This window comes from Nothoprocta perdicaria, unplaced genomic scaffold (assembly GCF_003342845.1).
Source record: "Nothoprocta perdicaria isolate Ctin4 unplaced genomic scaffold, notPer1 scaffold_297, whole genome shotgun sequence".
NCBI lineage: Eukaryota > Metazoa > Chordata > Aves > Tinamiformes > Tinamidae > Nothoprocta > Nothoprocta perdicaria.
This window is the reverse complement of record NW_020455529.1, coordinates 19,950-42,317: the sequence shown is the minus strand read 5'-3', so window position 1 is coordinate 42,317 and position 22,368 is coordinate 19,950. Positions and strand designations below refer to the sequence as shown.

At 41.7% G+C, this 22,368-nt stretch overlaps 1 protein-coding gene across 1 annotated transcript in view; it reads left to right on the top strand.

The window, feature by feature from the left end:
* The window catches only part of TEX10 (testis expressed 10), a 43,639-nt gene that overhangs the window by 15,384 nt on the left and 5,887 nt on the right, over positions 1–22,368 (top strand). The window contains exons 8-11 of the mRNA XM_026041860.1: positions 3,302–3,477; positions 4,186–4,363; positions 14,138–14,226; positions 15,375–15,508. Of these exons, the coding sequence (XP_025897645.1) occupies positions 3,302–3,477; positions 4,186–4,363; positions 14,138–14,226; positions 15,375–15,508 (577 nt within the window). The remainder of the gene's footprint in view (positions 1–3,301; positions 3,478–4,185; positions 4,364–14,137; positions 14,227–15,374; positions 15,509–22,368) is intronic.

The following is a 22,368-nucleotide window of genomic DNA, read 5'->3' as shown; positions in this document are numbered from 1 at the left end:
TCATGGTCTTGGGAGTTTGTATCTTTGGGGGTTCTCTTAGCACACAGCTATCTTTTCATGCTTAATTTCTTTAAGAAAAGAATTTTGCTTGTATTTGCTTCCCTTGTTTTGGATACGTGACTCTAAGGGGAATAGGTTTAAGGAGATATGCTCTTGTCCTCTTGGGTTACCAGTCTCATGCATCTTAGGATCCTTGTCTTGCTTTAGGTAAGAGAACATCGTTCTCTGTATTGCTGTGCTATCTATACTTTTTTCATCATAAGATCTATCAAAACTGTTTCCAAGTCTTAAATTTTCCAAAGGGTGCTTTTCAGCCAAGTCATCTGGTGCCAGCTATGTAAAATCCTTAAATATAGACCAGTCTTCATCAACTCTGCCTCCTTCCAGAACTGGAAAAGGAGAGTCTTCAGATACGGAAACAAAACATATTAGTGCTGTAAAGAAATTTGACTTGCATGCTGTCAAGTCAGTTCAGAAGAAGAGGATTGGGTAAATTTTATTGCAGAGGCTTGAGAAAACTGGCATGTTAGAATGTAAGTAATAAGAGATTTCAATAGGTTTGAAATTCGCTAGTGGAACATAAACATTTCCTTCATTCATGAACACACTCACATGTGCAGGTCCTTCAAACACTAGAGCAGAATCCATGCCTGGACCCTGGAGACCTTTTATCCAGGCTCCAGCTCTGATCATGGAGATTTCCGGATGCTGATCATCTGCTCCTGCCTGAAGTTTGTTCTGTTGGAGCACCTTGATAGAAAGTTGTTGGTGACATGCTGTTGAGAATCAGTAACTGAGTGGACTAATGCAGAAATAAAATGGGAGAATTGGATTATCTGAAGGAATAGGTTAATAGAGGAATGAAGGGATGTAGCTGTACAAAACAAAAAGGAAATGTGTACTTAGCAGCTAACAGGGTTTTTTATCTGTCATCTTTAGCCAGTCTGCTGCAAACAGTTGTCCTTCTCAGATTATTCTTTTTCTGTATGTATGCTGCCTGTGTTGTAAGGCTTTGGGGGGGAAAAAAGGAGCTTCATTTTTACAGTAACCATCTTTAACAGTAGCTATATGAAAGTATTACTGCTTTTGAACAAGGCCATACCTCGTTCGGATGAGATTATTTGTAGTTAGTTTTGCCCAAGAAAACCCAAACTGTAAGAGCTGCAGGAAGAGCTGGAACATCAGTTTCCTCCCACTTGTGTTTAAATTGCCTGAGACCTATCAGACATAGGTTTCTGATGTTTTGGGCAAAGCCAATGGGGAAGAATAGGAAGACAAATAAGATCTTAAAAGGGTTGTTGTCATGCCTGTTTAAAGTATAAGTGAACAAACTGATTTACTCTACTTTTAGCTGTAAAGTAGAAAGAAGTTTCTCATAATCAAACAGCATGGGGCTTTGGGATAGCTTTCTGTAAGGACCAAAGCAGAAGATATGGAACAGAGTTGGTAAACCTGTTCTATAGAAGAGAAGATACGGGGGACTTGAGTTTGAGCCTTGTCTCAGTCCCTGGAGAGATCAGGGAGCCCTGTTGGAATCCCTTTCCAAACACACAAGGGACAAGAAGGTCAGGAACGAGGTAGCGAGGAAGGTCAGGAACGAGATAGCATGAATATAAAACGAACGCTGCTTTAGCAGTGTGCTCGCCTTCAGTGCGGAATGACTGGCTGGGTGGGCAAGAGGAGAGAGCTGTGCCAAGTGCCCTGGGTCACATAGGGTTTTCTGCTGCTCCTTTCCACAGAACTCTCACTGTGAACCTGAGGAGTTTGGAGCTAGCTAGAGGGGCTGGAAACTGTGGTGACAGTTGACTAGGATCAAACGGTAGGGTCAAGTGATCAATGCCTTGGCATCTGTTTGGCATCCAGTACCTGGTGTGTGCAGGGCTCCTGCTGAGGCCAGAGTTGTGCAGTATCTGTGTCAGTGGCCCCAGTCATGAAAAAGGTGCACTTGGCAAATGTGTTAGTTAATTGCCAAGATAGAGGGAGTGGGTGATGCACTGATGCAGAGAGCCTCTGCTCAGAGACACCTATCGAAGCTTGAGGATGGTCAAGAGAAACTCCGGGGTGTTCAAGTAAATCTATTCTGAAGTCCTGCATATTGGGCAGAAAAGCCTGTGCGTCTGTTGTTGCTAAGCTAAAATGCAGTGCTGGAAACAGAGCTGGGGGTTGCAATAGGTGCCAACCATCAGTGCCTTTGCATCGTGGAGAGGTCGGAGCGTGCAGGGCTGCGTGGGCAGCAGCGAGGCGGGCAGAGCGGGGCTGGCCTCTGCTCTGGACTGGTGTCCACGGGTGTCATGCTGTGCCCGGCCTTGGCAGGGACAGGTTATTGCTTCTGCAGAGCTGTACACATCACCTTGGGGCACAGCAGAGACCCCTTATCTGCTGAGTGTGGTTTTGGTTTTGTGGTTTTTTTTTTTATTACCGTTTTTTATTGTTATCATTATTTATTAATAGCACCATAGGAGAGCAGTGCTTGAAGTAATTTGCTTGAGTACCTGAGTATCTTACAAAATTTGTGGCAAAGTTGTACTTTTAAACTTGGAGAGAGTTAGTGGAAGTCACACCTGAAACTATAAAATAATTCAGCGCTTCCTTCTTATAAATATCTCAAAAGCAAAAATGGAAAGCAATATTCTCTAATCAATTTGGTTCATTCCCCCATCGGGAGAAAATAGTGAAGATTTGTTTTGCACATTTTTTTTCTCATTTTCAATATACTTGTACTACTTCTGAATATTTTAAAAACAATTTTTCCAATCATGGTTTTGTTTCTTAAACAGAATGAATTTTAAGAGTAGATGACATGATTTTAGTTTGTCCCTGTTAAATCACTATAGCCAATAGACTGTTACCTATTTAAAAAAATCAACATGTCAGCAAAGGTAGAATTGAATTTGAAAATCTCAAATATAGAGAGTTGTAGCTTGATTGAGGAATTCGGAGTGCAGTAAAATACAAAATTCTTTTCTATTCCATAATGAACTATGCACAAAATTAAGCTGTTTTGCCAGCATATGAGCAGTTCACACAAGCACTTTCTTGAAAGAGTCGAAATTATGGAATGTGGGGCAAAAGTGGCTCACAAACGAGTGGGTGTTTTGTTTTGTGTTATTTATGCACAGCCTTTATTAGTGCACCAACGTGTTCAGACTTTGAAATACTCTAAGCAAATCATAGATCGCTGTACGGCAGTGCATGGCATCGTAATTCCACCTAACCCAATCTCTCCTTAGAGTCGAGACGAGGCAGGACGGGCCGTTTTTCCCTACCTGTTTTCCCTATCCGCTGTTGCCTCTCTCCTCAGGAGCCGGAGCAAGGTGCTGTCCCGCTGGCTGGCGGGTTTACCCCAGCAACTCGCCCTGCTGGGCACCAAGAACCCCGAGCTGTCCAACCAGCTCATCGATATCATTCATTCTGCTGCCTCTCGGTCGAACAAGGAGCTGCTGCAGAACCTGCAGGCCACCGCTGACCGCATATACGGTAAGGTGCCTTCCTACAACACAAGGAATGTTGTCCATCACCGGAGCAGGAAGATGCAATATGTGGAAAATACCCAAGTTTTCTAAGTATGCTTTAATTTGCTCTTCTGCTGCTGCCTTCACTGAAGTTGAAGGGTTGAGCAAAGGTGCAGAGTTAAGTTCTTTTGCATCTGAGACACTCTTTTTTTGTCATTAATTAATAATGCAAGAACCTAATCTTTCACGTTGTGGACTTCTTGCTGTTCTGGTGATTACAACAGTACTGTGCCCGTGTGCTGCTAAGCACGTGTCTGCTTCTTTTTGCAAGTGATGAGTGGAATGGATTCTCCTGCATATGTGAAGTAAAATGTATTGAGATCTGTCGAGGTGACTGTGCTACCTCCTAAAAATATCCTGTGCCAAGGTTATTTTTATTACTTCTATGTTGATAATAATAAATTGCCCGTTTATGGATTTTGCTACTGGAATTATACTTTTCTCCAGAAGTATTTTGGTCTCTCTGTTTCCCACTAGCGTTTCTCACTACTTTTGCTCCCCTTGCTTGCTTTGCTGCTCTGTGGGGTTCTTTTGCTCCATGGAGATGGGGGCTACTTGCAGCCTGTATATTCTGGGCTTCTGTCTTGCGAAGGAAACGTGCCTCTAGGGCAGTAAATGTTCACGGCGTTGATGCCAACGTTGGTGGTGTTGACCGAGTGTCTCGTTGCCGCAGATCCCCTAGATGGCACCCTGGTCCTGCTGCCGGCCGAGACGCAGCGGCGCCTGGTGCAGCTCGTCTACTTCTTGCCGGGGCTGCCGGCCGGGCTGCTCGCCTGCCTCAGCCGCTGCTGCATCATGGGCAGGATGTCCGCCGAGCTCGCTGCCACCCTCATCGGGATACTGCACATGAGGTAAGGGCCCGAGCTCCTGCTTGCCTTCCCCGGCTCTCGAGCAAGTTCTTGGCGGAGCCGTTACGGCGGCTTTGTGCTCCTTCAAGAAAAGCAGCGTGTGAGAGGAGGCTCCGCGGGGGAAGTTAGTGTTCCTGGCCAGTTCCACTGCTTGTCCTCTCCTTTGGCCTTTGGAGCTTACCCTGGTGCGTATTCTCCACTGCTTGATGACAAAATTGTATTTGTTACCTTACGGCTCTTCAGGTTTTGAGCGCCCCTCTCCCCAGAGTGTCATGGCTGGTGCGAGTTGTTCTGCCACAGATGACTGGTTTGCCTCCCAAATGCCTTTCCGTGGCATTTCTTGTAATGAAGGACAGCCAGCGAGTGTGTATTCCTGTATTCCATCTCATGGAGAAACTTTAAACCTAGCTCCTGCTGTAACTGCTGTGCTTACAGCCTAATTGTACCTGATAGGCAAGTGTATTTAGTTAGCAACGAGGAAATGACAAATTTCTGTTTTCCTCTGGCTTGAAAGAATTTAAGTTTTGACAGTGAAGCCGGGAAGTGAAACTGTTGTTCCACTGAATTGAGTTGAAGGCTTTCTGTGATTTCACCATGGTGTTTTGTTCTTCCTTAAAAAAACACTTTTTTTCCCATTGTTCGATACTGTTGAAACTGAATAAGTAAGAATTGGGAATTAAGCTTTTTTGACTTATGCTTAAAGAAATATTTTTTCTTGGTGCTTTTTGTAACTGAAGCTTTTAAAGTACAAAGCATAACACAACATAATGTACTGTTCAATGCAAATAGTTTGTATTAGCTGTGTAATGTTTAAATGTTAATGAGTAAAGTGACTAACGGTATGATAAAAATTATATTATGCTATATATTGTGCATTACAACTATAAAAATAAAATTCTAGGTAGAATTGGGAAGGTAGAACTCAAAGTTGTTTGCGCGTACTGGAAATTTAGGGACAGACTGTAGCCAAATTGGAGACAAATTAATCTGTAATAGGCACTTTGTGATGCTTATTTTGTAATTAAGTGTTAACTGACTGGTTTTTTTTTTTTGGAGGAGGGCAGAGAACAAGTGAGTGGGGACATATTTCACACTAATGAGCTGCTTTCTAAAAATTATCAGAAAGCTCTAATGTTGGGGACACTATTTCCTTTAGTAAGAAGATACAACAAGTCCTTGGAATATTCATATCCAAAATTAGTGCACACACTGGCAGTGGAAAAGGAGGGATTTTTTTTAATCAGTTAGTGTAGTAAATGATACTTGATGTAATTACATTTGCAGGCTTATTTAAGCAAATCTGAATTCAAAGATATATTCAGGGTTATTTACCTGACAAGTCGATCTGAATTAACTACATGAAAAAATAGTACTAAGGTATTTATCCTAGTGCATCTTGTTGTTTTTGATCATCAGTGTTATTACCAGAACTTCACCTTAGGATGCTTTAAAGAACTGGCTGAGGTGACCTCAGAAACATTAGTGCACTTCAGCTGAAGTAACTGCTGTGGTAACTGCTGCAGTGCACCTACCAAAGGAAGTCTCCAGCAGTTCTGAGATCACCTCAGCTTCAAGGTCTGACAGACCAGTTGCTTAATCTAACGTTCCCAGGCTCGGCTGCCAAACCAGCTTTTGAAGGCATTTGAAGACAGCCAGGAGATAGGTAACAATTAATGCAAATTTGTCCAGAACAGAACAACCTGATCATCTTTTTCTTTGGGAAGAGAAGTTGTGCTGCTAAGTAAATAGCATATTTTTTAGCTGTGGGCTCTAGCTTGGCTTTGCAGACTTCATCCCATGTTGCTGCCTGCAGCATGTGAGAGGCAAATACAGCAGCTCGGCTCCTCGTCAGTGACGTGTGCCCGCGTCCCGGCCAGCCTTGTGCATGGCTGCTAGCAGATGGTGAGCGTGGACTGCATGGAGTCTAAAGGAGAGCAGGCAAAGAGCATCTCTGTGTAAACTGTGGCCATAGGCAATGACTGACAAATTAATATCTAGAGGCTAAATAGAATAAGAAGGAAGGAAAATGTGTTTTTGTGTGCTTTGAGGACTGTTGAAAAGAGATGGGAAAAAGGCAATTTTTGTATATGCCAAGGAAAGGATTAGAAATAGAGATTTGATGCAACAAAAATATAGATTTGGTTTGAATGCTAGCAAAAAAAACCTTCACAATGGAGAGATGTACTGGAATAAACTGCGTAGTAAGTGGGTATGGAATCTGTTCACAAGAGTTAGTAAAATTGCATTGGGTGGAATTATATTGTCCAGGACAGAGGTAAAGCCTTGAAGGAAGGAGATGGACTAGGTGACTTCTTTTAGTCATTTACAGCTCTTGTGATTCTATTGAATTAATTGTACAAGCTCTTGAAATAGAGGAGAGGAAAAAAAAAAAAAAAAAAAAAGGTACCCATCAAAATGTGCGTGATTGTGGGTATTGGTCTGGTTTATCAGACACTTTCTGTAGTTGATGATGTTTTGTTTTCATAAATTCGTATAAATTAGTACATTCAGAGAACAATAACTTTAGAAACATCACTTACTAGTGTAAAAAGCGGAGGGGAAAAAAAAAGTCACTAGATGGCAATGTTTTTCTTCCAAATACTTGTATACTGTTTTGTGAGAAGGATTTTATACATTTATTTTCTCCCAAGCCACTTGTTTCTCTGTCATGCTTTAAATAGGTTGCATTCAGTAGCATCTGAAACTCACTGTTATATTTGGTAATTGTTTTTAATTCCTGTAAAAGCCCTTGTTTCTATATTCTTCTTGACTGGTAGGCTGTGAACCTTCTTACAGGCATCGAAGGATGCACACACACACACCCAGGTATATTTGCCAGGGAGAATCCCCATTAAGGTGGAATTGTTGAGAGTACATAGGAATGTTAAGACTGTTATTCCAAGAATAATCTTTATAAACTCAAGGAACCCCATAGCTGTTGTAATGCTTTTTAGTGTGAACTGTAGAAGCAGACAGTAAATGTATCCAGATGATCTAAACCACAGTCTTTTGGTGATGACAGGCAGTAAGTGTTAAATTCCAATTATTTTATGTCAATGTTGATAATCTTTGGTTACTTTGAAGGTGTCTTTTAATTCCAAATTTTTGTTTTTGCAATGGTAAAATAAAAAAACAGATGGTTTGCAGGAGCCAAGCAAGTGAGCCAAGGTGAACTCCTTTACTTGCTTTATTTGCCTTGCTTCCTATCAATGTGCTGCTGCTGCCCGGGCCATGGACTGCTATTAAAGGAAGCTTTAGAGCAGCCCCCTGCTTTGGAGGGGACAGCCCAGCACATGGCCAGGTGATGCTAACCAAGCTCCGTGCCGGAGAGCAGAGCCTGCTCCTGTTGAGGTCCCTGGGACCGACCCAGCTAGGGAGCGTCAGGTGAGCAAGGGGGACAGGAGGTGTGAGGAATTGGCTTGATTCCCCGGCAGTTCCCCAGCCCCTCGGTTAGGATTGCTCTACGTGACCTGAGGTGTAAGAACCTGTGATAAATCCAGGGAAGGAGGATTCAGAGAGGTGCAACCGTGCCAGGGTTTGCGGGGAGGGATCCATCATCCCACTTTTGTTCTTGTACAAACCAGTAAGGAGGAACATTGGAACACAAGTGCTGTCTTGTGACTGCAGACTGAAAGAAAGGAGAGGCTTTAGCTTCTAGGAAAGAGATAGTTCTGAGTTGGTGTCCGATAAAAGACCAGCTTTATGGAAACAAATGATAAGGTCTTTGAGGTATTTTAGAAGGTCTTTCCCCTGTATCTGTAGGGTCAAGTTCTGTTATTTTGACCTGTTGAGACAAACCAGCAGTCTTGATGTACTCTGGCACATTTCTAAAAGAATTTGTGTGAAGATTGATTGGGATTTGGAAATTATTGGGATAACATAAATGCACTGCTTGTCATTTCTGTATTAAGGATGAGTGGCTGAAACCAGTGGGACAGAGAATATGTAAGGTTTCCACGCAGGTGGACCTTTCCTTTGTAGCTTCAGGCCTAGCAGTGGAGACCGGGCTCACACCTTGACGGTATGGAGCAAGATGAGGAAAAATAACTCTCTGGGAAATGAAGAAATATATTAACAGTAACCGAGTAGTAACCTAGTGGTAATAGGACTCAAAGTCACAGACTCTGCTGTTTCAGTATGTGAGGTGTATGTGTACTTGGTTGTTAGAGGGCTGTCTTCTATCTAGGTAAATCTCTCTTGGGCTTTTTATTGAAGTTCAAAATTTAGTAAGTTTGCCAACTCTTTTTTTTTGTGTATAATAGCTGCTTTTCTCATTTGTTTGGAAGTTAGACTAGCTGTTTACATGGCAATTGCTAAGGAACACCATTTGTTAGACTTAGTGCTTCATTTTCTGGGTTTTTTAGGGGCTTTGTGGTGATTGTCGTCTTGCAAACAATATTCTCTACTTTTTTTTGTTATTTTATTTAAGGTGGCACCCTTGAGCTCAGTGCTTACTTATGATGTATGCTATTGTATGAAGCTTGGTTTAAGGAATGCAGGTTATGATATTGTCGTAGTATAAACTAAGATACCACGTTTCTAACCATAAGGGAAAAAAAAATTCTGTCTCTTCTTGCCGTGTCATAATTTATGAAAAGCTATACAGCTTAAATACAACTTAATAATATGCATTATTTTGGCATTATATTTATGTTTGTTTTAATCTCTTGGAACCAGGTGCCTGGAAATTATTTCACTTGAACAGAATATGGGATGAATAATATTTCACTGTGCAGATAGAAGTAATAGGAATTTCTTCAGGAGACAATTGATGAGGTACCTGTGGCACTTCTCTTTTGAAGTGGGCAGGTCAGGAGATGGCCAGTAGGTTCAAACACCAACTTCTTGTATTTGTTGGGCACTCTCTTCTGGAGTCCCGCAGATGGCTGGTGTTTCTGTTGCTGTAGAAGTGAAGAAGGACGAGGGCCATAGAAGAGCTTTGCGAGTGCTCTCTGCAAGTGAAACAAATTGTGAGGGAATTTTCAGTCTTCATAAGTTCAAGACAACTTACATTTTGCACATCAGACACTTTTCCTAAGAGATGGAGCTTTTAAAAAATATTTCGTTGCCTTTTAGATGATAATGGGGGAGCTTGGTTGTCATCTTGCCAAGAAACAGCGTGCACTTGGTGGTTCCTGTTGTTTTCAGAAATCTGGTGTTTAGAATGCGTGGAGATGGAGATTTTAGCACCTACTTGTTTAGGAAGCAACCTTTTGTGTCTGCAAATATGTGACACATCACCACCAGGTGTATTTCGGGGCCACAGTAGAAGAGAAAAGTCAACCCAACAGATCTTGGAAAGTAAGTCCAAAAGCACACATGTACATATGCACATGCCCACACACTTTTATATGTATAGGTAGGTATAGTAGTTGTGAATTGGTTGCTAATAAAAGGTTAAGATTAGCAAATTAGCAAGTCTGTGTTTATTCACTGTAAAGTGCTTTTTTTTTTGCTTTTTTTTTCTCCCTGGAAAATGTGCTAATAAGGTTTTAATAACCATCAATCCAGACTGCCTTGCAGTATATTCACATATCTCATTTTAGAAAGAAAAATCAAGTTGGGACGTATTTAAAAAAGTAATAAAAATGCTTAAAGTACTGTCCATTATAAATAGAGGAGGAAGGTGTGCTTTCAAATTCCTGGCATTTCCCTAAGCAGATGCTACTGTGAAGACTAACAGCAGAAGATCGATCTGTTTCCTTTGCTGCAGATCACACAGGATCGTAGCTCTTGAGAATCAGATCCTGAGATTTCTTGCAGTGTATTGTGTCGTCCAGATTTGTTTGTGCCATTCCTTTTCCTTGCTCCTTGTTATGTAAAGGGCCAAGGTCTAAGAGAGAAAATGCCAAGCTTGTATTCAAAGGCACAGCCCTCTAAATTTGTCCTCAGGTACTTGTTTGTAGTTGGATATCCCTAAACAACGGGAAAAAAAATTCTACTGTCATACTTACAGTTTTCCATAAATGCCACTTGCTCGTTAGTGAATATTCTTTAAGTTTACTTTCATTTGCAATGTGTAAGCAGTTTTTTCTTTGGATAACCTTTGCAAACATAGAGCAAATGAGTAGCCGAGAGGCTTACTTTTGACGATGCGTAGTTCAAATTGTTGTTCTCTTAAAATACAAATCATGTTTTTCTCCAAATCCCTGTTAATTCCTTGCAGATGTTTGTTGTTTTCGAATGGAAATACTTGATCCTTCAAAAGAGTTGATAAAAGTCGAAACCCAAACGTGACACTAACAAACCTGACCGTTGCCTACACTTGGTAACCTGTAAGAGGAAAAGGAAGAAAATACACATGCCCTCTGAGTTTGCTCAGAACCCGAGTTACCTTGGGATGGATAGATGGCTTGATATTAAGTTGTTTCAGTTTAAAGCTAAGCAGAAATGAACTATGTCAAAGCTGAGATAAATATTGACACAGGACTCTAGTGTTTTAAAATAATGTATTTAATGACAGGTAAGTACCAGGCTACATTTTGGAGATGTTTTATGGTTTTCTTCCATAAAGAAAGGTACAGCAATCCCCATCTTGTTCTTTCCTTTAATTTTGTTTCTGCTCTTGTGTGTGGACTGAAGCTGCCTCCACTGTGAATCATTATTCACTCACATGCAGTTGTTCATTTTTTGAAAATACTAAACTGCATTTTGGCATGGTGCTGAATTGAGATGATGTCTTACGAGAATTTTTGGGTTGTATTGTATGAAGCAGTTGCCAACCTCGTCAGATTAGCAATTTGTACGATTACTTTTTTATCCCCTATTTTACAACTTTCCCCCCCACCCCAAGCAAAAATCATTTTAAACTACTGTCATATAGTCTTATTACTATATTTATAGCCAAGTGACTACGTAAGACATGACTGCAAAGAACAACCTGGGAGTCGTGGTGGACAGCGAGCTGACTGTGAGCCAGCAATATATCCTTGTGGCTAAGGAGGCCAAGAGTTTCCTGGGTTGCACTGGGAATAGCCTTGCCAGGAGGTGAAGGGACATGAGGTCTCCTCTTGTCCTGGTGAGGCCGCACTTGGAGTCCTGTGTCTGGTTCTGGGCTCCCTGTGCAGGAGATGTGGATGGAGCTGCTGCAGTGACGTGAGGAAAGGTGGCAGGGAAGGGACTGGAACTGGTATGAGACTTTCTGCATGGGGTAAAATGGTGAGAGAGCTGGGACTGTTGAGCCTGGGGAAGAGAAGACCTGGAGTAGAAAGAGGAATCAAATCAATCTGTATAAGCATCTCAAGGGAGGTTGTAAGTAAGATGGGGCCAGTTGTTTCTGTTGTGCCCAGTGGTAGGATGAGGCAGTAGGGACAAACTGAAACAGGGGAAATTCCATCTGAACATGAGGGAGAATGTTTTCGCTGGGAGAGTGACAGGATCAGGTTGCCCAGAGAGGTGGTGGAGTCTCCATCCATGGAGACGCTCAGAAGGTGTCTGGATGGGGATCTGAGCAACCTGCTGAACGTGGCCCTCCCTGAGCAGGGATGTCAGACCAGGGCATCTCTAGAGGCCCCTTCCAACCTCAGCCAGTCTGTGATAATGGTTCTGGGAGGAGACTGGTTGGGAAGGAATCCTCGGCAGCGGGTTTCCTCCAGCTGAAAAAGGGAGTTGTTCTCTTGTTTCCTAGAACAACCACCTGATTATTGAACCTTCTGTGAGGAGGTGCCTACTCTCTTAATAATATAAACATAAATAATTATTACATTTTTACTGATTATGAACCTCAAATACAGTTACTTTGTTTTCAAGAAATGAGTGAGTTGGCAGGTATTTGTGCCCATGAACACTTACCTGTCTTGTGTCTATGGAGCAGAAGGGTATCAATTGGAGAAAGAGAGGAAGGATCTTTTAGAAAAACTTGATAGCCCAGCAATAAAAAAACAGGTGTGTGAGGCCTTGGTTTAAATCTGTGTTCATTGAATAAAGTGGATTTAAGATGAGGTCACCTACCTCAACTTCAGAACAGTTTCTTCTTCTTCTTTGAACACTCTTCATCATGCTAAGTGGGATGTACTCTACTCTCCTGGTATATGGGTTCAATTCTAGTGTGAACATGCACCTTATGTAGAATCTAGGCAGAAACAGATTGCAAAATTGTTTGCTGGTTTTGTTGAATCTGTGTGAAATATTTCTTGGATACTGCAGTGGATTTGGCCAGTTTCCATCCTTGGCTTTCTCTGTTGCTTTAAGAAGACTGGGACCTCCTTGGAAGGAGGGAGATCTTGTTCCTTCTCTGTGAACATTAGGGGTTGGCAACCCAGTGGAGTGGGAGCTTGGCCTTAGGAGCTTGTATTAATGTGGAGAAGCCCAGAGACCAGGTGTGAAGAAAGGGAAGCAGCCAGCGAGGCCTCGGAGAAGGACAGAAATCCCCGAGGGCCGGCACAGAGCCAGCAGTGCGGGTCACTAGGCTGCCTGAAATGAGCTTGGGAAGTGAAATTGCTTTTAAAGATACCATGTACGATGGAAAATTTGCCTAATAAGCTTTTAAACTTAAGTTCTCTCTGACCTATTTTGTGCTTTCTTTTTTTTTTTTTTTTTTCCCAAGAATTAATTACCCTAGGAGATGGTCTGATTAAAACCTGTCTTTCTTTAGTTTAAAAGCCTTCCCATTTTCTTTGAGGAGCTGCATATTCCAGTTGTCATCATTACTGATGGTGAAACTGGAATGGGTGGGAATGGATTTTCTTTCATGGGAGTGACCAAAATGTACATACCTGGCCCAAATTATGCCAAACTTGATGATTCTGCTCCCAAAAACATGGGACACGGAAAAAATCTCTGCAGAACCAGTTTTCTAGGATTTTACTACCCAAGGGGGAGTTAGAGGAGAGCCTATAATAAATGAAAAATTTTAAAATAATCTGAGAGCAGCTAGTTGGCCTGGAAGAATGGGAAACAAATTTTTACAACGAAGACCTGCAGCTTTCAGCAGAAGTACCAGTAGCAGCATTAAGTAAATCTGAATCATGTGCATTTTGCATAACGTGGTTCAGGGTGGAGCTGCAGCGTTTTGAAAAAAGCAGGTGTCAGCGTTTGCTCTGCTCTCCCAAATCTTGTCTGTGAAGCCAAGAACCAGGAGAGAGGCAGCACTGATGCACAGGCAGTACCTTCCCAGGTGGTTAGGTGCAAGTTTGCACTGAATTTTTACTACAAGAATGTCTACTTTTGAATTTAAGAAACAAAAATACGGTTTGGTAGGCCACTTCTCACAGGTTACACCTAAAAGGGCAAGTGTCAAAGAGACTTAATTGTTCTGATGTTGTCTTTACATCATATTCCCTTATCCATTTATAATTTCCTTATGCATTTATAATTTCTAAACAAGATTATATTAAATTTGTATCTGATGGCTTCAGCTATTTGGAATTAGGCAGTGAAACTTCTTTTAAATGGAGCTTGCTATGAATGTGAGCAGCTATGTAAAAAGTAGACTGGATACAATTAAAAATACAGCTCAACTTTATAATCAAATGACTTTTATCAGTTAAAGGAAATAAAAACTAGTTTATTTTTTTTGTGATGGATGTCATTGCCATATTAAGGATTATACCAGTATTTACAAAATGTGCTAGCTCTGTAATTGAGTAGCCAGCTCAATAGCCAACTAACCCCAAATTGAACAAAAAGTCCAATATTTCCTGTTTTAAAAAGAGCTATGCTAGCAACAGCAGGTGGCAATAGTGCTAAAATTAAAAATTTAGTCATGCAAGTATATGTAAGTTGTAAATTCGTAATTATATTGTTTTTGATAACCTCTCTGCTATTGGTTTTATGTAGATCGTCCTTCGCAGGCTGGAAGTGCCAAGTGCAAGATAATTCGGTGAATGATGTGGATTATTTCAGCTTCTTGTTTTCAACCCTTATAGGTAATAATATGAATTGTGAATATCATAATTTAGATTTAACAAACGGAAATGTTTTGATAGATAATTGCTGTATTTAATTTGGGATAAATGATGTTGTAAGTACTTCCTAAAAGTAGTTCCAATCTTATTTTGTATTTTGTTGATATATCTGTTGAGCTGTTGATCTGAATTTTTAGCACCTTTGATTTCTACACTTTGATTTGTCACTAGGGCTGCATATTTGTGTTCCCTTTCTTGATGTTTAGCAAACTTCATTTGAAAATATAAGGAAAATTGAATTTAGTATGACTTGAGCAAATTTTTTTCAAATTTAAATAAATTCTGTCTACTGGTGTATGACAGTATAAATGAGTGCCTGTTGGAATTCCTGTGAACACGCTTACACAAAGGAAAACATTCCATCAAATTGAAGTGAATTGCCCAGGATCCTCATATGAAGGGAAGTACTTCTGCTGCAAAACTGTTACTCAGAATAATATTCATGTGATGATACAACTAGGGAAAGTTACAATGTTTATAATGATATTACTGAGAAATTTCTTCCCATAGCTCTTATGTGGTCAAGTGCCTTTATCACCTTATAATTGTCATGATGTTCAGCTACTTTTCTTTCAAAAGTAACCTTTTTCTTTAAAACAATGAAGAGACAGCTGCCTTTGGTAGCTCAGGGCATGACAGCAGAAACTAAGGGACACTTGAACTGGTTAGGAGGAATAGTCCTGTTTTATTAATACTTGGATAGGAATAATAAGCCAAATCAATGTTTTTATTGTGCTTTCTTTAATCTTATGGTTATAGTAGAAAGCTGCTGAGTTAAATTGATTATGTAGCAAAATCATTTTTGCATTACCTCTTTTAAAAAAAAATATGTATAAATACTATGGGGGAAAAAAAAACAGTAGAATGAAGGCCTCTCTCTCCCTTTTATCCCACAGTATGGTTTGATTTGATTTCAAAATACCTGCTTTCTTTGCAAGTCAGAACTCTCATTTTTATAAACTTTATTTAAAATATCACGCAAGTTCGTCTTAACAAAAAACGTTATGTGGACACAGTTAAATGATATTTTTGTCCAGGAAGCTAATACAGTAGCATAATGCTTGCCTTGATTTGTAATACTGTTTTACTGCTTTTCTTTTTTCCTTCAGGGTTTTCCAGAGAGGAGCTGATGAGTCTTCAGGGCATTAGAGGAAAGCCACACATTAGTCAGACCCAGCTTTCACCAGTCTGTCTGTACCTAACTGATCTCGACCAGTTTTTACACCACTGGGCTGTGACAGAGGTAACGCATCCAACGCTCATTCTCACAGCAGCACACAACGTGGAATGCTTCCCATGCCTTTTCCTTTTCTGCATACCTCAAAAGTCATGTCACGGCTTGAAACAGAGTGAAAAATATTATGGCTGCTAAACTGCAGGCCATCGGAGAATATATTGAAGGAAGCCACTTTAAAAGGCAAATGTTCAGGCAGGTAATAGGGAAGATTTTACTTCTTCAATGAATGGGTAAGGGCTTTGGTGGAAAAATCCTGTTAGTAAAATTAAGCCTAGCAACATGTTTTGGCTTTCAAAAAATAATTTGTTGCAGGATTACTAATTATGCACATTTTTTTTTCTTTTTTTGCGTGAGTAGATTTCACTGTTTGAAAAGCTCTTTTAAAGAGAATATTACTGGTGATGAATATTAAGCTGCCATTGCTACTTATTCAGAGTAACTTTGTAAGTTTGCTGGGGGTAACAGCTTCCCTGTGAATTCGGTGCCTGCTTATAAGATGTTGAGAATTGAAAGGTTTTTTTTGCTGATTCTAAAGGAATCTGAGGCCGTCCCGTTTGTTTTGGAACTGGTAAATAGCACTCTTCATTGTGGCTCAATTTTTGTTGCTTACCCACCAGAAACCTCTTTAAGTTGTAAAATCATATTTTAATGAAATATATCAATTTGAAATTTTTCATGGTATCTGTTATGAATACAGTGAGAAGAGTGCAACATTGGCTTATCTGTAAGTTTTATTTCGGGCTTTCACGGCACCCTTTGGTTTAAGAAAGCAGCATAATAGATTTTTTTTTTTCTGGATTCATAATTCAAGTTTAAGTGATATTCTACCAAACCTATCTAAATTACTGATAGTCTATCACATATCTTGCTTGTTTAATATTATTAATATAAAATTATTTTAAGCAAGCTTATTTTTTGGCACCATGTCTTGCATATATCGTTACATGTCCTTCCTTCAGTCAGATGGCCTAAGGAGGAACTAAGCTTTTCTGCCAGCTGTTGTTTTTTCCCCTCCTCACTTTCTGTCTCCTCTGGACAATACTGGCTAGTTTTATCACCAAAATACCTCCTTCTCCTGTGTTTAAAAAAAAAAAAAAAAAAAAAATCAGCATGTTCTCTTCTCCTGCCCTGGAGAAAGTATAGGATTGTTCCTCTGTGAATTGACCACGAGGTGACTTTTCAAAGTTCAAATTTTCAATTCAAAGTTTCTCAGAATTAGAACGAGCATAATCCCATAAAAACATCAGGGGCACTTATCTTCTCAAGGACTTGCCTTTGAAAGTGCCACACCGTATGTCACATCTGTCTTTTTGCCTCTCTTGTACAAATCTAAGTTGCTTGGAAAATCTCACAAGTGAAATAATTTCACTTACAGATAAATAACAGGACTTGAGTTTACAGATGCTGGAGTAGTTCATGGATAACTTGCCTGCGTCTTTAGTCTCTGCTTGCTGGTCTCAGTTACTTCTGCTTTAGTGCCCTTGAAAGAGTCATGACTGACATAAAATGCCAGATAGGCTTTTGCTGAGTGTCTTTTCTCAGGAAAGATTCAAGGGGCTTTCTCAGGTCGACAGAGTTGGGTTCTGCATTGTTTGTGCAGGGGGCACTTGGACACCCAAAGGAGCATTGCATTTTCCACCAAGTTGTGTATCAGCCTCAGGTCTTTTGTGGGGATTGAACTATCAGAGTGTTCAGGAGCAAAAATCCCCGTGCATTAAAAAAAAATGTGCAAGAAGAGTGATAAGATGTTCTAGAACTACTGCCTTTAGTATTTTTTTTCTGAAATCTAAAGGAATTATGAGTTGCAGAAGGATAATTTCTTCCTGAGCATGTTTGTGATTGTAGAGAAAAAGCTAATAGTGAACTGGGCTGTATTTGATACAGGCCAATACAACTTTTTTATCGTATTTTATTTTGTATTTGGCAAGCTGTTGTATTTTATGTGCACTCTTGAGGCAAACTATTCATATTAAATGTTTGCCAGAAGGACTGGTAATATTACAGTGGTTTTGGAAGATGGGGTGGTTGTCCCTTATACCGTAGCCTTCTCCCACTGCTCCTCCTGACTTCTTTCTTACAGAAACTCTTTTTTGTCTAGAGAGAATAGTTATTTGGATACTGGAAATTCAAAGTCTTGATGTTTTTTATGGGAATTTTTAAGAGACATGTGTGTTGTATATACATGTATTTTCTGTTATGGACTAGTGCTCTAAGAACTGTCCCTCTAAATGCCATTTAGCTGTAAAGGTTAATTTTCACACTTGGCCTGAAAGAGACTGAAGGTAAATGCAGAAACCTTGCTTTACTTTCTGGAGCAATTTCTGCTGTATTAAAGCTAATTATTTAAAATCAGATCCCTGCAGCTTAAATAGATGGGATTCCTGAATAAAATATTGCAGCCTAAAGGAAAAAGCTTTTTTTTTTTTTCTTCTCATTTTAACTGTGCCTATAGTGCTTATCACTAATGTGTTCACTCCTCTATAATTGAATTGCCCAACCAGTAGCTAATGAAGCAGCAGCAACAGAAAGGAGCCGTTTAACAAGCTAACAGTTTATACATGATGATTTCTGCTATTATCACAGTAGACATTTGTGATATTTAGATGTTGGGTGGCAAGGAGGAGCAATCTGCTGTTCTGCAGTTCTCTTTAACATCTAGTTGTATTCAGCGCACATCTGATTTAAGGGAATAAAATACTAGAGCATTTAAACGTTAAGATGGAACACAAGGAGAGGTCAGTTGTTATTAAAAATTGAATTAAATTCCACAGTCCTCGGAGAGGCTTAGTATTATTTACTAACATGTCAAAAATGGAATGGTTTATCAGTGAAGGGTTATGATGGCTCTATCTGTGCTGCCGTGCTAACAAAAATTAGGAGAAATCAATAAATATAGCAAACAGATGCATATAAATTGAAGCTCGTGGAAGATACTCTTAAGAAAACAAAATGGTGTTGTAGTGCTGTAGACTTAACTTAAGCAGATATATTAAGACCTGAAAATCTTCTAACATTTTAGGACGGGGATTTGAGGCCGAAATTCCTGTAAGGTTTAGTTTGTGGTTTTCACTGAGATGTGGAAGTTAGTTACAGTCTAACTTTGGGAAAACTCGGAAAACTCTACATTGGGAAAAGAGCTGAGGGTAGATAGCAGCCCTGTTGGATTAGCAATACACGGTAATTCTTAGCTTTCATGAGGGAGGAGATTATTTGCAAGCCCCTACTGCCTTGTAATAACCTTTTTGCTCTTTACAAATGAGAAATACTTGCAAAGTACTGCTAGTGCTAAAGAAACAACAGGAAATATCCAAGCACTATCACGTGTCTTTGAGAAGTGCTCTGTCATACCCGTTATCCCGCAGCGCTTGTATCGTGGGCCGTCTTGGAGCTGGGGGCTCAAGTGCTGCTGCGGGGGGTCGCCCTGTGCCCAGCTAAGGTGGCTTCTGGCAGAGCCTCTGGCCCTCGTGCTGCGTGTGCAGGGTGTTGCACAAGCTGCCCTTGCCTGGCGGCAGCAGCGCCGCACTGCTGCAGAAAGCTGCCAGAAAGCTGCCTCCCGGCGCGGGACCGTGCGCCGTTTTCGGGGGAGCACCAGCTCTTTCCCACTGCCTGGGCACCAGGGGCGGTTGGAGACCTTCCCCTTGGAAATCCCAAGCTTGTTTTGCGGTCAGGCGTGCGGCCTGAGGGGCACGTGGGCCTTCCCGGGGGTGGAAGCGGCCGCGGTGACATTTTGCAGGTGACATTTCGCAGGCTGCGAGCGGGAGGCCGTGAGAGCGTCCGCACGAGCTCCCTGCGGAGCGAAGCCGTTCCCAGCTCTTCTCTCTGAAATCCTGTTGCTAAAACGGCTCCGAAAGAAGAGCTGCCGCCGTGCTGGTGTTTTAGGTATGGCTGTAGCTCCAGGAGGAGCCTGAGCTCTTGAGTGTGAAACCCGCCCCTGTTGCAAAGGAGAGAAGGGATTCCTGGCACCCCTGGCACTTAGCAGGGCGCTCTGGTTGTCTCCAGCCGGTCTCTGCCGCCCAGTGCTCGAGCCGGCAGCTCTCCAGCTTTAAGCACATGGCCAAATTGTTGCCCAGGGATGAGTGACAGCCAGTGTCACCCCTGTATTTGTAGCTAAGGGCAAGCAGGGCTCGTGACCCCGCTTAGCTGACCCGTGATTCGGGTTTAACCGCGTTGCTTCAGCCTAGGAGGCCACGCGCAGGCAGTTCCCGCAGCTCAAATGCAGAATAAGGTTTTATGCTGCATTTTATACTCTGTTTCTGTGCCCACAGTTGGGTATTAACTGTGTTTCAGAATCACCCAAAATCTATGGAAGGAAATACTGTGTCAAGATGCACAAGCTAGTATATGTGTTTGCCTAAGTACGTGTAACTCTTAGTAAACTTGGCTTTTCTGCTTCTAGATAGGGCCTCACAAAGTTTGTCTAGCTCCCAAACCCTGGATTGACACACCTGGGATGTAGCGGCTGGCAGGGCAGCGCATTCCTGGGAAGGCCGCGGGGACGCCGGCCAGCTCGGATGAGCAGCCCCCCTGCCTGCTCCTTCACGCCAAATCCCCCGGTCCTGCGCGCTCCGCAGGAACACGCTCCGCTGCGGAGCGTCCTGCCCACAGCGCTTTCCAGGGAGCCCTGGGACTGGCCCTAATGGAGCTGTGGCTGCCTCGGTTCAGCTCCCGGTGCTAAATGGGAGGTGGTTGTTCCTGTGAATTGAGGAGTGTGCTTTGAAGTTCACCTTAGGATGTAGCGGCTGCTGTTTGCCCACTATCTCCTAAAATAAAATAATTGCTCTCCTTTCGGTGCTCTTACTCATGTTGCTAGCTAAGTGGTCTGGTCTCGCCTCTCTTTGCTCAGGCTTTACCTTGTTCAAAAGATATTTCCCTTGATCAAAAGATATTTGATCCATTCTTTTTCTGCTTGCTTGATTCCTCTCTGCTCCCGCATGTGTGTCCTCAGAGCAAGCTGGATGTTTGTCCTTTTGAGGAAGGAGAGTACTTCACAGCATGATTAAGCCTGACATAATTATGCAGATTTTCACAGAAGAGCTGCTGGTAAAGTATTTCCCTTGGGGAGTAAGGTAGTGATGAGCCTTTTGAGTGAAGCTCGGTATGTCATGTTAGATTATGGGAAGAGTTGAGCGATTTAGGGAGTAGGAACAGTTAAATATGTGACTAAAACTTTCTGGCTGCTTCATCATTCTTCAGCATTCCTTTTGGCATAAGACCTTAGATTACGTTTGGGAGTCCAGAGCTGAGAGCATTTTGCAGATGGGAGATATAAACTGGTGGATTCCCCTATTAGCATTGCAAAAAGCCTCGTTCAGAATGGACCAAGAGTCAGTCAGACTCACTGCAGCAACAAAAATGCGTTTACTTCCCCCGTTGCAGACTTGATCAGAACAGCGAGGGATGTGCCCTATCTTCCAAGGGCTGCTTAGCAAGGTAGGGACCGTTGCATTAAGAGTGTCAGTGTTAAGGAGACAAATGCTCCTTTGCTGTATGCACTGACCCCAGGACCCTCACTTGCCTTTGCCTGTCAGACTGTTGTCCCGATCCTCCCGTCCCAGTCGCAGCGCCCTCCTTGGCACCGAGACCTACGGCAAGCAGAAGGTGTCCCTGGCTCTGGGTGTCCCTGCTGGAGCAGGGCTTGCACTGGAGCATCCCCAGAGGCGCAGTGTGGATGCGGGAAGCACCGTGGGGAACGGGCTGGTTTGGGCAAGGGGCTCCCTCCCTGCACGAGAGGGGCTGGCAGGGCCGGTGTTCGCTGCGCAGTGTCGCAACAGTCCAGCCCCGCAGGTAAGAGGGACATTGGGGCCCAGCTTGCTGAGGTGGACTGGGAACTAAAAAGAACCTTTAAACTAAACCTTTCGTAAGATGCTTGTCTCAAAATGCCATAATATTAAGGTTTAAATGCCCATTTCCTGCCCATTCACTTAATGCTCTGAAACAAAGTCACTCTGGCTGGAGTTCAGGACCGATCCATGAATGTGCCAAAACTGTGATAAAAGCTCAGCAAATGAAAATAATCAGTATCATGACGTTGTATCACGGAAACTAAACATCGTGCAAACCCTTGCCTGACGTTAATTAGTTGTTGGGAAAAACAGAAATTTGGGGATAATCAAATTGTATTTGCTTTTCATTTCCATATCTAATATATGTTTAACTCTTTATAGCACATGGTTGTTATGGAAGGCCATTTCAAATGGGTTTTCACCTATAGATGTAAGAAGGATTCCAGCTCCCACCTACTGCCATGGAAGTAGGTTTGGATGTACAGAATATTTGCTCTCTTTTGAGGGTCAGAAAGATCTAGAAGTATGGCAAAACAGAAGTGTTGTGGCTGTATGAAATGTTTGAAAAGTTGTAATCAACTTCTCATGACAACCATACCCCTAGCTAGCTGAGCTCATCACTGTTACGTGGTTATTGTTGGGTTAGCTTAAATAATTACTTTCCTGCATTAGTTTTCATCTGTCATATTTGTAAGTACCCTGAACAGGACAGGTCCTCCCATTTAAATCCATAAGATGGGTTCTTTTTTCTTTGTGTGCCTTTCCTATGGCTGCTTCAGTTTGCATTGATCTTTCTTGAAGATTGTTTCTTGAGCGTCTCCTGTTCCGCACAGTACTGCCAAACTTCATGTTTTAGGATCTTGTTTAGGACTTGTCTACTTCTCTTGAGATATAAGTGTAGAAAATGGCTTTTGCCTGTCTTTGTATCGTGATCATCTTGTGCTTTTTTGGGTGGAAAGTATTCCAGAGTACTTAAGATTTTATCATTTCCGAACTGCAGTATACAAAAAAACCCACCATCACATCTAGGATGTGTGTGTTGACTTGTATATGTGTGTGTATATGCATATATAGTTTATGGGT